We start from the raw sequence: 15,068 nt of genomic DNA, 5'->3' as shown, positions 1-15,068 counted from the left end.
GCTTACACGCATGATGTATTCTTCCACTTTACAAATAAGTAACTTACCCTGTTACCTATGTCTTGCCTTTCCCACGCGTTGCAAGCATGCAATCAGGGCTGAGTAGAGGTTTTGTCAAACATATTTTTAACAATTCAACATCCTCCTTTCTAAAACAGGACATAGTTTGTGTTTGTTCTAAAGAAGGAAAGAAAACTTGGGGGAAAAAAAAAAGGAAAGGGGATTTTGTTTGGGTCTGTTTCAGGAACTTCAGTTACATGTAAGAAACTCCATAGTTAATCTCAGGAGAAAATTGTTCTTTGTGTATAAAGCGGTTTGCAGGGAACAAAATACCTTGCGCTGTGTAAATTATCCTGAATTGGTGATTTATTACACATAATCCTTAAGGAGTGTCTTATTTAAGGCCTGGGATTAGGGGACATGGTTTAAAACTTGAATCATGTATATATTTTAATAATCTATTAATTTAGTAATGTATTTTATAGAGTTTTCAAAGCTTTTACTTCTGTTTTCCTTATACCAACGGTGTTTCTCTGGATCTAGATGGGCAAGAGGCAGTTCAGTGGGCTGGAAACCACTCTGATCGTCCTCTTCTGCCTGGTGTTGATCGTAACCTGTATCCTCATTGGGCTTTCAGCATCAGGACAGTCCGGAATCAAAACGACAGGTAAGTGCTTCCCATTGCTGCTGTAGGACCAGAGCAAAACCCCTGAGTGGGAACTGCCCATCTCTGCTTGCTGAGACTATTGTAAATGCCACAGAGCTTCAGGAATGAACTGTTGGCATCATTTCCATCAATGTTTGATTTAGACTTTTCAAGAGTGTGGACATTCAAGAGATGGGAAAAAAAAAAAAGCACTGTAAGTGCTGTAAAAAAAAAAAAGAAAAAGCACTGACTTTCAGTGTTACTGTTATGGTCTTATCATTACCCAAAGGTGAATAACAGTCAATCCTTCCTACAGATAATATGAATAGTTACTAGTCATGAACATAATAAATATCATGACTCATAATTTATTGACATGAAAAAAAATTTTATCCCTTCCTCATAAGACTGGACTTGTTTTATAAACATAGAACTGGTATGATTTCAAAATTTTGGATATAAAAAAAGAGAACACTGAAAAAAAAGAAAAAGGATCAGGGAGGCAGTGTGGAAGCACCCAAATTGTGTGGAACACATATTATAACCATAAAAACCTATAGTGTTTTCTGCTAATGTATTGGTACATTAGAAACCACTTCTCTTACAGGGATGTGATATAAAGCATCTTATAAATCTCTGCTTTTATGGTTCCGTTTTGTGTGAATAATCCCATTTACAAACAGGGATTGAAGCAAAAATCTTGGAGGCAATAATGGCAGTAAAATAAAAATAATTGCTAATACACAACAAACACTTTGGTGTTTTAGTAAAACTGCCCATACAGACTAATATCTGCATATTTTCTGCCTGTTTCTGACACGAGATTGGCAGGAGGATTGGAACTCGACGATCTTCAAGGTCCTTTCCAACCTAAACCGTTCTATGATTCTATAAGATGAGTACGAGTCTGCCTGAGTAAAAAGTGCGAGTGCCTATATTGCAGATAATGCAAACAGGGGAGTCTGTGTGTTTGTGTGCATCTCAGCGTGAGACAAGATTTATACACTTCAGAGTTCTCATTTGAAACATACAGAGTGTTCCAAAATATATGTAAAGTAACAAAGAGAACAACAGTCATGTACCCTTTTGTCAGCTGAAGTTGTCAAGAGGTCTGCTTAAATTTGCTCTGACAAACCTGAAATCTTATGGAGCAACCTAATGGAGCTTTAAGGTGCTTTTACCTGATGCTCTAATTCAAGATCCTGTGGAAGAATTTGTGGCAGTATTTCAGGGGAAGGAGCACCTGTGAGAGCAGCAGCACAGTACCATTTAAGAAAAAGTGAAGTTATTCTGATTTTAATTTAGCATATATTTTCACCAAAAGCAATGCATATTGAGCTACAGGACTACTGAAAGCTGGATTAATGTATACCTTAAGAAATAAAATCAATGTCACCCATATGTTCAAAAACTTTAAAACAAGACTTTTATCTGAAATAGTTGTGTGCAATTTTTCAAAGGTAAGATCAATCACACTAGCAATAGTTTACACTTAGTTGAATCTGTATTAATTGTTAGAGTATACATTTTGGAAATCCTGGTAATAACCCATTAATTTATTTCCCTAACAGAATTTAAATTTACACCAAAATGTCCGAATATATCAATGGCAGAGAGAATTGACTGCATCCCGGATCAAGTAGCAACAAAGGTTGGAAAACATTCTAGAAAAAATCAGAAAATAAGCTTTATCTCATCAAGCTTCGTGCTTAATTACAAAAATTTAAGTTGTCACTACTGTATCCATTGTTTTCTTAACATTTTTAAATCTGTGATTGCCTGAACACTTTGCAAGGAATCTTAACTCCTGTATAATCCATTTCAGCCCGTTGAAAGAACATCTGATTTTTCTAGCCACTGTAGGAGTGTGCTGTCAAAGGTTGAAGACCACTGCCAAAGTACTCCCCAGCAGTTTGGTTTTGGGATAGGTGGAAACAAAATTAGTAAGACACCAAGCAGTTAAAAAAGTCCCTCTTTACTTGTAACAACTTTGCCTGAATAGGGTCTTTTTGTCTGATGGTCAAGTACTAACATTTATAATAGTTCAGAAATAGCAGACGAAGGTGTGCTTTACCCAGATGTGAAAGACTTTTATAATGTAAGAGACATGCGCACAGTTTCCTTTCAGAACCAATTTCAATTTCAATGTCTTCCTTTCCTGGTTATGGTGGCTCTTATCTGGGAGAACGCAGAGTTCAGAATTGACCGTTTGCCTTAAGAATCTACTAGTTATGATTCCCATTAAAAGGTACCATCTTAATTTTTCATTGCTCTCACATTCAGAACATTTTTGTAGTGGTTGGTCTTGTTTTTATCTTTATTGTTATTATCTTTATTATCATTATTATTTTTCATCTTTAAGATGGATGTTCTCATTTTCTGATGGAAGCTCGTGGAAGCCTAACATCTTTCTTTGGTTTGGGGGAGCAGCTTAGGAGAAAAAATAGTGACTATATTGTGATGTGTGATGTTTATGTCATTCACAGAGGTATACAAAATGATTAACCAGCTCTCTCAGTTTCTGAGGAAATTCCCAGTCTAATTCCAGAAATGACAGTTGTTAAAGCTTCTGTCATGCCCTGGGTTTTGTTATAATATATAGTTCAATAACGTCCTGTGGGCAAACAGGTTAGTAAAGGCTCAAATCACAGCCTGTTCCTCTACTCTTTTGGTTCCTTTGCTCACCCAGGAGCAAGCACACCATGGTAGGAGCAGTCATGCAGATCACTTTAATCTTTAATTGCTACCTTTGAACCAGTCACCCCACATTAAGTGCTGCACTCATCGTACAGTGAGGGAAAGAGTTTTGCTCTGGTTGCAACTGTAAGCCTTATTATAAGTCTGCCCTTGCTTTTTACCACCACTGATTAAAAAAAAAAAAATTAAAAATAATCAAATTTTAGATACCAGCAGAGAAGTAGGGCTATATGCAGATTTGAACATTGGGGTACCGGCTCTGGAATTAGAGGTAAAATAATTTATTCCTGAATCTGTTCTTTCCTTAGTGAAGACCAGGCAGAAGATTTCACAGGATTAGAAATAAGTATCACCTTTAACCTGTGCCCTGATGAAAGCTGCCGGGTGCATGCCTGACACAAGCCAGAGTCCCACCTCAGTGTGTCTATTCATTCCTGTATAAATTTTCTCCTGGAAGCATTTTGGTTTTCCTTTAGGCTCTTCTAATACAGCAACCAGCAGAGCTGTAAAACTACAGTTACCTGCTTAGAATAACATAACTCTTCTGTAGTGGTTTCTGTTAGTGGCTTTCAGAATAAACAGCAGCTGGGAAAATTATGATTTGCCTGAGCTCATATAGCAGGTTAGTGTCTGTCTCGATTTGTTTATTCAGGGAAGATGTCCTAGATGACGCCAGAAAATGAGTAGGATTGCAGAGGATAGAAGTATGGAAACCAAATAGGTATTTACTCTGAAATAGTTTAGAAAATGGGAAATAGGGAGCTCTCGTGGTGGGAGTTGGGAAGGTAGAAAGTGAGAATGTTTTTTTTTCAGCCTTAGAAAGTGCACTGATTTGTGGATCAATGTGGGGGAAATGAGTCACTATAGCTCTCCTCCAAGGTTTTGCTTGGAACCTAATGAAAATGGCAGTATACATGTTTTCTGATGTGACGAGTCCATGACAGAGAGACAACAATTTATCTGTTTGGTGAATCTGGGTTTTATCTTGGCTGCTTTTGCAGAGACTTTTGTGCTCCATGCAATCACTACTGAATAAACGCACTAAGACTTCCCAAGCCAGTCGCTTTGTGAGCTTCCTCTTACTTTCCTTCGGCACTTGCACGATTTCTGGCTGGAGCTGGCTTATCTTTGCTCTGTTCAGAGGCTGAGAAAAGCATTTGACCTGACACCGACCAGGCTGAGCTCTATAACCAAAAAACAAGTGCCACTCAGGACAGCGGCAACAGAGATTTCGGACCAACTTCACCTGTTTCAAGCTGCAGAATATTTTAAAGAAGCACAGCACAAACACCAAAAACATTTGAGCACAATCAGATGAAGGCAGAAACAGCTTCTGTTAGTGGGCAGGTGGAGGGAAAGGTTTTCAAGGTCTGCACGTTGGATTTGGATACCTGAGATCACTTATGGATGCTGCCCTTTGCCCTCAGTAAAACTTGTTGTATTACTACTGCCCTTTGCCCTAAGCAATGAATTGGGCTTTTAATGTGAGAAATTGTGCGGAAACTTAGTGATGTTATTACCCAAATCTTATCTTCAAACATAAAACTCATGCAAACAGCACATGAATAAGTTAATTCCTAACAGCAAAGCAAAGGTGCTGTAGCTTATTGGACTACTGAAAGGTAGTGTAAAGGTTGATGCCACTACGCTGAGATATATGCTTTAAACAATGTGATTGTTTGTTTGTTTGTTTGTTTGCTTTTTAAAAAAAGTTGATTTATCTCAATTTGAGGTTCTGCAGAAGCAATCTGAACAGTTCTGATATGGGAAAATTATATTAAAATGTAGATATTATACATGATGATCAATTATGCATATTCAGGTTTTTAACAACCAGATGTTTACCAGTTGTTAAGACAATTATAACTTTTACCGTCTCTCCAGTGTGTGACTTTTGGTCAGACTACAATGCATCTCCCACAGCTCAAGTGTTTCAATAATTCTTTTTAATTGTTCATTTTGCTTGTGGATCTTGCAGTTTTAAGAAAGTATTAATGTCTAATAAGCACATTTCTACTCTGAATCCAGAAAAAAATCCTTTCTATGTAGGGTCTTCTGTGTCATTGAATTCACCTGTTAAATTTTCAGAGATGGAGCTGACCTGATTGCACATATTATTAAGGTTTCTGGTGTTTGGAGTAAAATATACTCCATGTGCATTTTAACTGTTTTAGTACAGAGGATTTATTTGTGTAAAATCAGCTCATTTGTGCCCCTCATGTCCTTGAATCAGAGCACCTGTACCCTGCGTGGCTGCTGCTGGAGTCCTGAGAAAGATACCAGTGTGCCCTGGTGTTTTTTCCCTTCAAATCACGGGTACAAAGTGGATGGATCGACAAGAGCAACTAAGGCAGGTAAGTTGTGGGCTGAGCTCCCCAAATTATGCACATGACAGTGTCCAAATCAACACAATAACATTGCAACTTGTGTTTTTTCTCAAGGATTCGAGACTACGTTAACAAGGCTGCCATCACCTTCCCTCTTTGGAAACGATATTAATACTGTCCTCCTCACCGGAGAGTATCAAACACCGAATCGCTTCCGGTTCAAGGTTAATCTTTTTTCTATGCTGTGTTAAGGTTCATGTTCCGTGCAAGACTGTAGGCTGGCTGTTACTGTGCAGTGAGGTTATGAGGGCTGGATTAATCCCTCTGATGCACTCTCATGACTCCCACTGAAGTAGTCGGCTCCTCCTTTCTTTGTCCTCTCTGCTGTTTCAACGCATCAGGTTAATGAGGGTTTAGCACAGTGAGATTTCTGCATGAAAATTACTGAGACCTTTGAAAAGCTCAGCTTTTATATTATCTCCCTTTTTTCCTCATCATAGGATAATTTGGGGGATAAATATGTTTACTTTTTATTTGTGGCCCGGCCATATCACACAATCATTTTGACAGACAACATTAGCTCTTCCAAAGACTTTTCCTTTCTACGGAAAACTCAACAGTCCGTGCTGTGAATGTGGGGTATCAATGGGTTCTGGGGTTGAGCGGGGCTTCGTCTGTGGAAGACCTTCCTCTTGTGGTGGGTTCCTGCTGAGCCAGGGAAACACAGGGTCATGTATTATGAGGGAAATGGCTGAAAATGAGTGATGAAAGTTGGAAGTGAATGACAATGAAGGCAGAAGAGGAGACTGGGATAGGGGTGGGAATATCCTGAGTTGGATATATATGTTAATACTGGAAAATGTTTGAATTAGGCATTAGTTTTTAAAAGCCCAACACTTCCATTGTTTCAATATGTGCAGATCACTGATCCTAAAACACAAAGATTTGAAGTCCCTCATGAGCATGTGAGACCTTTCAGTGGATCTGCAGCCTCCAGTTTAAACTACAGAGTGGATGTGAAACAGAACCCCTTTGGCATCGTGCTGACCAGAGTGAGCAACGATAGAGTACTGTAAGTAACGTTGATGCTTTTTCTGTGTAATACAGATGTCAGTGGTTTTCTCCAAAAGCCCGTGTTGCCTTACAAGCAATGTATGTCCAAGAAGCCATATGTGATGTGCCCTCTTGGACATGTAATCTACTTCTTCTCTTCTTTTGACTGATGCATGTTCTGCAAGCCCGTTTGCAAGGCCTTTGGAAACAAATTCTGTGATGTGGAGAGCTCTGTCTAAAAGGTTTTAGGTCTGGCTCTGTGTTCACTTCCCTCCAATACGAGGGAAGTCTTTGCAGCTACTTTCTTTCATCAATTCAAGGAATTATTATTATCTGAAGCACTCTTGCCGGTGCTTCAAATTGCAAGGGAGCACTCTTCATTGCATCTTTTATCTTATTTGTCGCAATCACGGGGAAGCCCTGAATCACTAAGACCGGCTTGCCCTTTAGTCCTGTGATATCCAAGAATAGCTGGTGCAAGCTGCTCATCAGCTGGTCATGTAATGCTGTAAGTAAAATAGTGGACAGACTTGTACACCCAATGCTTTCATCCCCTTTAGGTTCTAAAGAGAAATAAATAAAACAAACCTACCAACCTAACGGCATGGCTCTAAGACCCATTAGAAGGGGGAAGCGTCAGGATGAACATGCTTTTTAAATCAGCGCAAGAATGATTACCTGTCAGAGTGTTAGGCCAGTTGGATTATCAGTGCTCCAAGTTTAATTAATAAGCGATTATTTTTGTGCTCTTATTAGTATTGTTGTCTTGCTTAGAATCCTCTGTGATGATTGATTTGCAGTTATAGAGAGCACAAAAGACGGACTTGGTATTCAGTAGTGCCTGACTGATTAAACAGGTCCATGGAGGGGGAATAAGAAATCTAGTCCAACAGAACCCTGTTGAAGCAGTGCTCTGGAAGATTGTCTGTATTTTCCTTAGGCTTTTGTCTAATTTGATAAAAGTGGCTGCATTTTCTGTCTCTAACAAAAAAAATTACAATGATGCTTAACTCGGCGTTTGAGTATCTCAAAGAAAGCTATTGTGAGCATGGGACGAGAGCAGCCCCGCAGAGAGAAATCCTTGGTAAAGTTGTTTACACGAGATGAGTGCTTTCCCAAACTCTTAAACAACCAAACAAAAGGGAGGCCTCTTTGGAAAAGGAAGAGTGGGGACCAAGATGTTATTACAGTTAACTACAAAAGTCCTAATTATCCAGGCAGTTGTAAAACCTACAGCCTTCCATCATCATTTGTTCCATTTGAGTCCTCCAAAAGAATTAGAGTTCTGGTTGACCTATTGGCCATCATCATTTGCAAGAAAACCTGAAAGATTGCCATAGTTTCATTGGAAATACAAACTTCCCTCATCCTAAAAAAAAAAAAAAAAAAAAAAAAATACTTGTTTGAATCCAGTTTGTTCCCAGGTGGGCAAGATAGTCCTTAGAATCTTTAAAACTGGACAGAAATACATCAGACGAGGATTTGACCTGTGAAGCCTCTCTCAAGTGTTAGCATTTTGACTTTTCAAAATAAAGAAAATGAAATATGAACACATTAAAACTGTAGCAAGCCTAAATTCCCCTGGTTTTGTCACTTGTTCATGCAGTGTTTGTAATCACTAATGCACTGTGTACTTATTTAATAGTTTAATGGCCTCTTTATGCATAAAAGAATTTACTGATAATGACATAGTTATAGTGATAACCGTAGTTACAATGTACTAATACATCTGAAGTGATAAAGTCCCTGAAAATTAATGTGGCTTTGTCTGTGTGAAGTCAAGAGAACTTATTCTCCTCTATATGAATATCATGACTGTAAAGTGTCACAAGTGTCCTGCGAAAACACAACAGTAAAATGAGTTTCTAAGTAAAACTCCATAAAGTGAGTAGATAAAAGCATATCCCTTTGCAATTGGGTATGATGTTAATACACATTGAGTTAGTTTGCCATCTGAAAGGAAGTAATTTTCTCTGCTTTTGGGGAAAGACTGTGTTTCTGCAGATCCCTGTAAGTTCTTGGTTTAAGGAAGCTGAAGATAACCTTCATATCTGAGGATCAGCTTCATTCCAATTGCTCTTTGGTTTAAATGTGGTTTAACTCACAACCATGTTCTATCTATGATTGTTTCGTATAAAAAGCGGCGAGTGATGGAAACTCAAACTACTTCTAGGTAGGGGTCAATTTTAATACATTTTCCAACTGGAAATGTTCCAAGTCTTAGAGGAATGAAAGAGGAAAATGACCGCGATTATGTACAAAAGGCATGAAATGTAATGTTTTCATTGATTCCATGAGCTGTGGGAGATCCTTACCCAGGATGATATTTGGTGTTGCTTAGGAAATGCAAAGCAGTTCAACCATTCTGGTGCAATTGGTTTCTTAGGAAGACATTTAACTATATTGCCAAGATAAAAATGACCAAAATCCCAGCATTCCTGTCACATGATAAAAAATGACCAGATTTGGTGGTGTTGTGGGGACCCACCTGGCTGTAGAAAAACATCCCTATGGATGGTCCCCTGCATTCATTAGGAGGGAGGATGCATAAGATGCCTGATAATGCCTTTTTGGCACCCTAGGAGACCACAGGTGGGATCACAGCCTGACCTGGTCAAGGGAGTTTTGGGTCTGGTTGACTGTTAGAGCTGCGGCAGCTCAGCAGAGCTAAAGGAAGGAGAGTGAATCAATGTGTCCATTGCCTTGCAGTGAGCTGCTCCTTGGTGCGCCTCCTGGCAGGAATCGGGCTGCCTCCCGCTGCTCTCTGCCTCAGCACCGCTCAGATTTCCCCACCGTTTCCCAAGTCCTTCCCATAGAAACAGGGAGTGAAATCAGGTTTTGCTTCAGTATTTAAAGCTCTCATAATCCTTGTTTAGAAGATGATTTTTTGTCTGTAATGACAGGGAGTGGTGAAAGGTGCCAAATTAAATTAACAGAAGAATCTCTATTAATGAAATTGACTTTCGCTGTGTGTTTTGCTAATAGATGTAGAGGAGCAATATTGCTCTCCAGCTTTCTCTGTTTGTACAGATATACGCAGTAGTCTCTGTGTCTATTTTCAACGCCACCAACTTCCCGTTCCTTAAAAAGCTTAGCACTTACTTTATGCAGAATTTGCTACAGGAGATGCGACAGCCATCAAATGGGATTTAAACCATGCTAAGGATCACATTGTCACTTTAATCTGTGCTCATCTATGCTCAGTTTATTCGAGAGCTAGCCCATAGCCATCATCTGCCTTTCCCTGTAGTGAGTGCCCTAGCAGGACTCAAGAGTGGGTCTTCTTCATTTGCCCTGGCAAGCCAAAACCTGCAATCGATTTGCAAAATCTGATGGAGAGGATTATTTGTGTGTTTCTGTCCAGCCATGGAAATTTTCCACCTGTCCAATTGCTGCGAATGGCCAGGGAGAGTGGATTCAGGATTCAGCGCACCAGATGCAGGGTGGGAAGCTTTGACTGAAGAGGGGAGTGCAAATAGATGGGCCTTTTTTGTAAGGGGTGTCCATAGATCATTAGGCACCGCTCATCTCGTTGTCTGTGCGAGGGTCGCTCCGCTCCAGCCCTGCACCATCTCACCTACTTTTCCTTCACGTCTCTGGATGGAGACCTGAACCTGCTATCCAGCTCTAACTAAAAGGAGTAGAAACAATTATTGGAACAATTCTTAGTGAAATACTTTTTTATTATTTATTTATTTTAACTTGTGTCGTCAGGTTTAATACTACCATAGGACCACTGCAATACGCCGACCAGTTTTTACAGCTCTCAATCAAGCTACCGAGCAGCAACATTTATGGTGTGGGAGAGCACGTGCACAAGCAGTACCGGCATGATGTTAACTGGAAAACCTGGCCCATGTTCAGCAGGGATATTGGTCCCTCTGGAGTAAGGACTGGTTTTATTCTTTGCAGATGACTTTTGGAATACAAGCCTATTATGCAGTAGACACAGTAATAATATTCATTGAGTTTTTCCCCAAAGACTTGTCAGGCACTGCATGTTATTACTAAAAACTTGATGGTAATGATGAAAGTTCCCTGAGGAATAGCTTATAATAAATATTTTTATTTTTGTGTTGAGATACAGCTGAAAACCAGTTGATAAACATTAATATATGAGTCTTCAGTTTCTACTGATAAAGAAAATAAATAACAATATGTCCTAATGCATTGCTGTATGCAGCATTCGGTACAAATGACACATGCTTCTTCAGTTAACATCCTCGTAACTCACCAAATGATGGAAAAGTTCTCTTTAACAGCTGTCTCTTTACAAGATAAAATATGTTTGTCAGCAGTTATTTATTTCTATAGTGTGAACACATGTCTCTATGAAATTACTTCTGGGGCACCCATTTTTCGATAATTGTAAGATTATTTGTTGCTATTACCTCAGTTTCATAAAGCAACAATCCATATGCTTTACTTTGAGAGAGCATTTCAGTGCTTTGCTAAAATAGGAGCTGTTGTAACAGGAACTAGAGGGCGAGACCATCATATGAAATTAATGAATGATTTGGAATTTCTACCCCTTAGCTTGAGATGCTTCCTCACTATCTTCTCTGGTTTGAAGATAGTTCTTACCCAAATGGCTCTATAGAGTGTAGACTCATTAAGTTAAACTAACGGTGAACAGAATCAAGTTAGGCTAATTTCAAATTGCTTAAGTTCTATTTCTTGTTAATTTGTTCTGAGTTTTCTTTTGCAGGGGAAGAAGCACAACTATGAAAACAGCCCTTATAATTTCTAAGGTTTTTGTTGCTAATAACAATGGAAAAAAACATTAGAAAGGAAATAAAAAAAGGAACGAGGCACTCTCTTATTTCCATAGATTAGATGTAAAAATGATTGCCTTGCAGGATTAATAGAAATATAGATTAGATGTAAAATCTAATCTATGGTGGAAGGTGATGAAAACACTTTTCAAGTTCTATTGTTAGCTTAATGTGCATATATATTACCCAGAAATAGTACTGCAATATATGCAGATTTACCTGAAGATCCATCATATCTACTTGCTTATGTTATCTATATATTTGGGGAAACTTCTGTTTTAATGCAAAATGTTGTCATAAAGAAGAAGAATGCCAGGAAAGAGAAAACAGAACTGTAGAGAAGTGTCAGGATTTTTATTTTTGTTATTGGCTATATTTTGAGAAGTTTCAAGTTCTGCCTGTGATATATTTTGAAATACCCCAGAACAGATGCTGTTATTAGATTTTAATCAGCTTACTTTCTTTTTTTTTTAATGTTTTAAGGAAATGCATAACTTATACGGAGTTCAAACTTTCTTTCTGTGTTTGGAAGACAGCACTGGAGCCTCCTTTGGTGTTTTCCTAATGAATAGCAATGCCATGGGTAAGAAAGCTTTCTCTGTAGCTCTGAGCACTGCAGTTAAAAATCTTTTTTTAATGATCTTTGGGATTGGGATCAGGACTGTAGTGTTTAGTTTAGACAATGTAAGCAATAAGTAGCTCACCATTAACATGAAGATTGCACTGGAAACCTGAGGGTCAAAAATCTATCCGACGCCTGTGCAGCCTTGTGCAGATGTGCAGAACACTGGAATCGGAACTTAAATTTGGAGTGAGCAATACATGAAAGTAAATGCCCTTTAGTCTGTTTAGATAAGCATGCACGTATATATGCTTTACAGAGCTCTTCACATCTCTTGAGGTTGGAAAGTTGTACTAAAAATGTTAAGATAAAAGATTGAACCATCATATTTCTTCTGGTTCTCTTCTCTGCAGGATGTAAAGAAATGGAAATACGCACAATTAAAACAGTCATCTGAATACATATCCCCTTCTTTGCCAGTTCAATTAATGGGTTTGGGTTCCTTAGGCATTTTTGTTTTGTGCTTTTTTCTTAAGTAAATTTTCTAGTCATCAATTAGACAATTACAAAGTTATTTTAGAATTTGTTGGTATTCAGAATTGGTTTTGTACACACTTGTCTGGCAGAGTTTGTGGTGCAGCCTGCTCCAGCGGTGACCTACAGAACCATTGGTGGGATCCTTGATTTCTATATCTTCTTGGGAAACACTCCAGAGCAAGTAGTTCAGGAGTACCTCAAGGTATGTTTAGCTAGAAAGGCTATGCATTGAACAGATTTTTGGGAAGTGCTGGGATTTTTTGGTGTGTTTTTATTTGTTTTCACCTCTTTATATGACTGTGTGTCTTCACTATGTTGTCTAATAACTGAAAATATGACTCTGTATATATTCAACTAAGAATAACTGTTAGTATGTCTCTGATGTGACTGCTGTCATCAACAATATCTAGCTGGGGTTAAGCTGGGGTGTAGATATTTTTAGCTGGCCTCTTATGGGCAGCTGAAACTTGAGCACTACTTTTGCTGGAGATGCTGGAGCAGAGGACACACAGCAGCTTGAGGCCTAAGAAGTCTGTAGCTGCTAAATTCATCAATCTGTATGGCCTGACTGATTTACAGTGGTCATTGCAGCTAAAGATGGTCTACATGGAATAATTTTTGTTTCTTTGCTGGGGCTCACTGTTGTTATGAGGACAAAATCCTGTTCATATGGCAATATTATAGGGTAGATAGTGCGCTTACAGACATGTCATGCTTTTATGGTCATAAGATATCACAGATATCTTTTGTACTTCTTGTGGTCCACTTACGTTTCCATGGTACCTTAAAGCATGGGCATTGTCCCAAAATATTTGTATTTCTTAAAATAAATAAAAAGTCATAGAAAAATATTGCACTAGGGAGTGGGATGCTCAGTTCACACACTCTAGGTTAGTGTATATTATTCAAATAGATTTGAGGAGTATGGATCTAGGGAAATGGGCATCGAGGTGACACACACGATGTCCACTGACAGTGCATGGGATTTTTGTTCTCAACTTGCAGCTCGTGGGACTGCCAGCGTTGCCCTCCTACTGGAGTCTGGGCTTCCAGCTCAGCCGCTGGAATTACGGGTCTCTGGATGAGGTGAAGAGAGTTGTGGAGAGGAACAGGGCGATTGGACTCCCCTATGTAAGTATGGGGTTTGAGGAGGGCAGCAACCCTGTAAAGGCAGAGCTCTTCAGTAGAAATGACCCAGAGATCCTGACCATGGTGTTCTGCAACTGGCTTATTTCACATCAGTTTAAATTAGTAAATTTCTAATGTATAGGCTTCTGGTATCAAAGGTTTTTGTGTATTTTAATGGTAGACCATTAACAGAATGTGGGACATGGTGGGGCTTAATTACAGTAAGTTTTATTTAAGCACTTTATTGTAATATTTTTCCAGTTATACATTCCAACCATAACCACTTCTCATGTTATCTAATGCATGAAAATTTTTTTTAATTGTCCTGTGGAAAGTTATGGAGCCATATATTATTCTTAATTGACAACCAAAAGTAAAGTACAATTAACTTTTAAAATTAAATTTCAGATTACATTAGCCTGATGGCTTAAATGGACTAAAAATACCCTAATTTTAAGCTAAGAGTTGAGGAAGAAATGTTTGGATTTAAGGGGATAGCTCTTGAAGTCAGGCAACTGCAATGAAATAGCCACATGCCCAGGGGCTATTAGAAAGGATGCCAGTATCCAGTATTCTGTTAATGTTAAATGCAACTATTTTTAGGCACAAAAGATGTGTCAGTACTGTTAATTAGGGCTATAAGTATGAGATGAGATGCACATTGTTTGCGAGTGGTCCTGACAGCATACTTTCTGCCAGGCTGCAGTAAGGTCCCAGTGGTAATTTCACTGTAGGATAAATGGGAATTGTTAGAAGAAATTGTGTTGGGCTAACATACAAAATCTTTACATGTCACTTCTCATGTTAAGGCTGAACTCCCTTCTCTTTCAGGATGCTCAGATCACTGATATTGACTATATGGAGGAAAAGAAAGATTTTACGTATGACAAAGTGAAGTTTCAAGATCTCCCTCAATTTGCAGCTTATATGCATGACTATGGACAAAAATATATTATCATATTGGTAAGCATTTAACTATTTCTTTTTCCCTTGTAAATTTTTTTACTTATTCTATGTAATTATTCTATGTAATTATTACGTTTATTGCCTAACATTCCAGTAGTCTATAATAATCAATGGATAGTATCCTGGTTTCTTCTTATTTTTTGTTTTCTAATTGTTTTTTAGGATCCTGCTATTAGCACACAAAATCTAACTGGTAATAGACCATATGGAAGCTATGTCAGGGGAGAGAGCAAAAAAGTCTGGATTAATGAATCAGATGGAGTAACAGCATTACTTGGGGAGGTAATCACATTTTTATGAATTTGAACTCTGTCTGTTGTCACTGTTATGGTTTAATTTAGGTCAGGGGGCTCCTTCTAAACTCTGATTTTCTAAGT

At 38.5% G+C, this 15,068-nt stretch overlaps 1 protein-coding gene across 1 annotated transcript in view; it reads left to right on the top strand.

Moving 5' to 3' along the window:
* Positions 1 to 543: 543 nt before the first annotated feature.
* SI (sucrase-isomaltase) overlaps positions 544 to 15,068 on the top strand; it is a gene marked incomplete at both ends in the record, with an annotated part of 50,477 nt that continues 35,952 nt past the window's right edge. Inside the window, 11 exons of the mRNA XM_082486997.1 lie at positions 544 to 667; positions 2,218 to 2,297; positions 5,577 to 5,697; positions 5,785 to 5,894; positions 6,591 to 6,742; positions 10,438 to 10,609; positions 11,982 to 12,081; positions 12,687 to 12,799; positions 13,603 to 13,728; positions 14,557 to 14,688; positions 14,854 to 14,973. Of these exons, the coding sequence (XP_082343123.1) occupies positions 544 to 667; positions 2,218 to 2,297; positions 5,577 to 5,697; positions 5,785 to 5,894; positions 6,591 to 6,742; positions 10,438 to 10,609; positions 11,982 to 12,081; positions 12,687 to 12,799; positions 13,603 to 13,728; positions 14,557 to 14,688; positions 14,854 to 14,973 (1,350 nt within the window). The remainder of the gene's footprint in view (positions 668 to 2,217; positions 2,298 to 5,576; positions 5,698 to 5,784; positions 5,895 to 6,590; positions 6,743 to 10,437; positions 10,610 to 11,981; positions 12,082 to 12,686; positions 12,800 to 13,602; positions 13,729 to 14,556; positions 14,689 to 14,853; positions 14,974 to 15,068) is intronic.

This window comes from Vanellus vanellus (assembly GCF_965231255.1).
Source record: "Vanellus vanellus genome assembly, chromosome: 8".
NCBI lineage: Eukaryota > Metazoa > Chordata > Aves > Charadriiformes > Charadriidae > Vanellus > Vanellus vanellus.
Note: the sequence above shows the minus strand (reverse complement) of the source record. Positions and strands in the feature narration are given on the sequence as shown.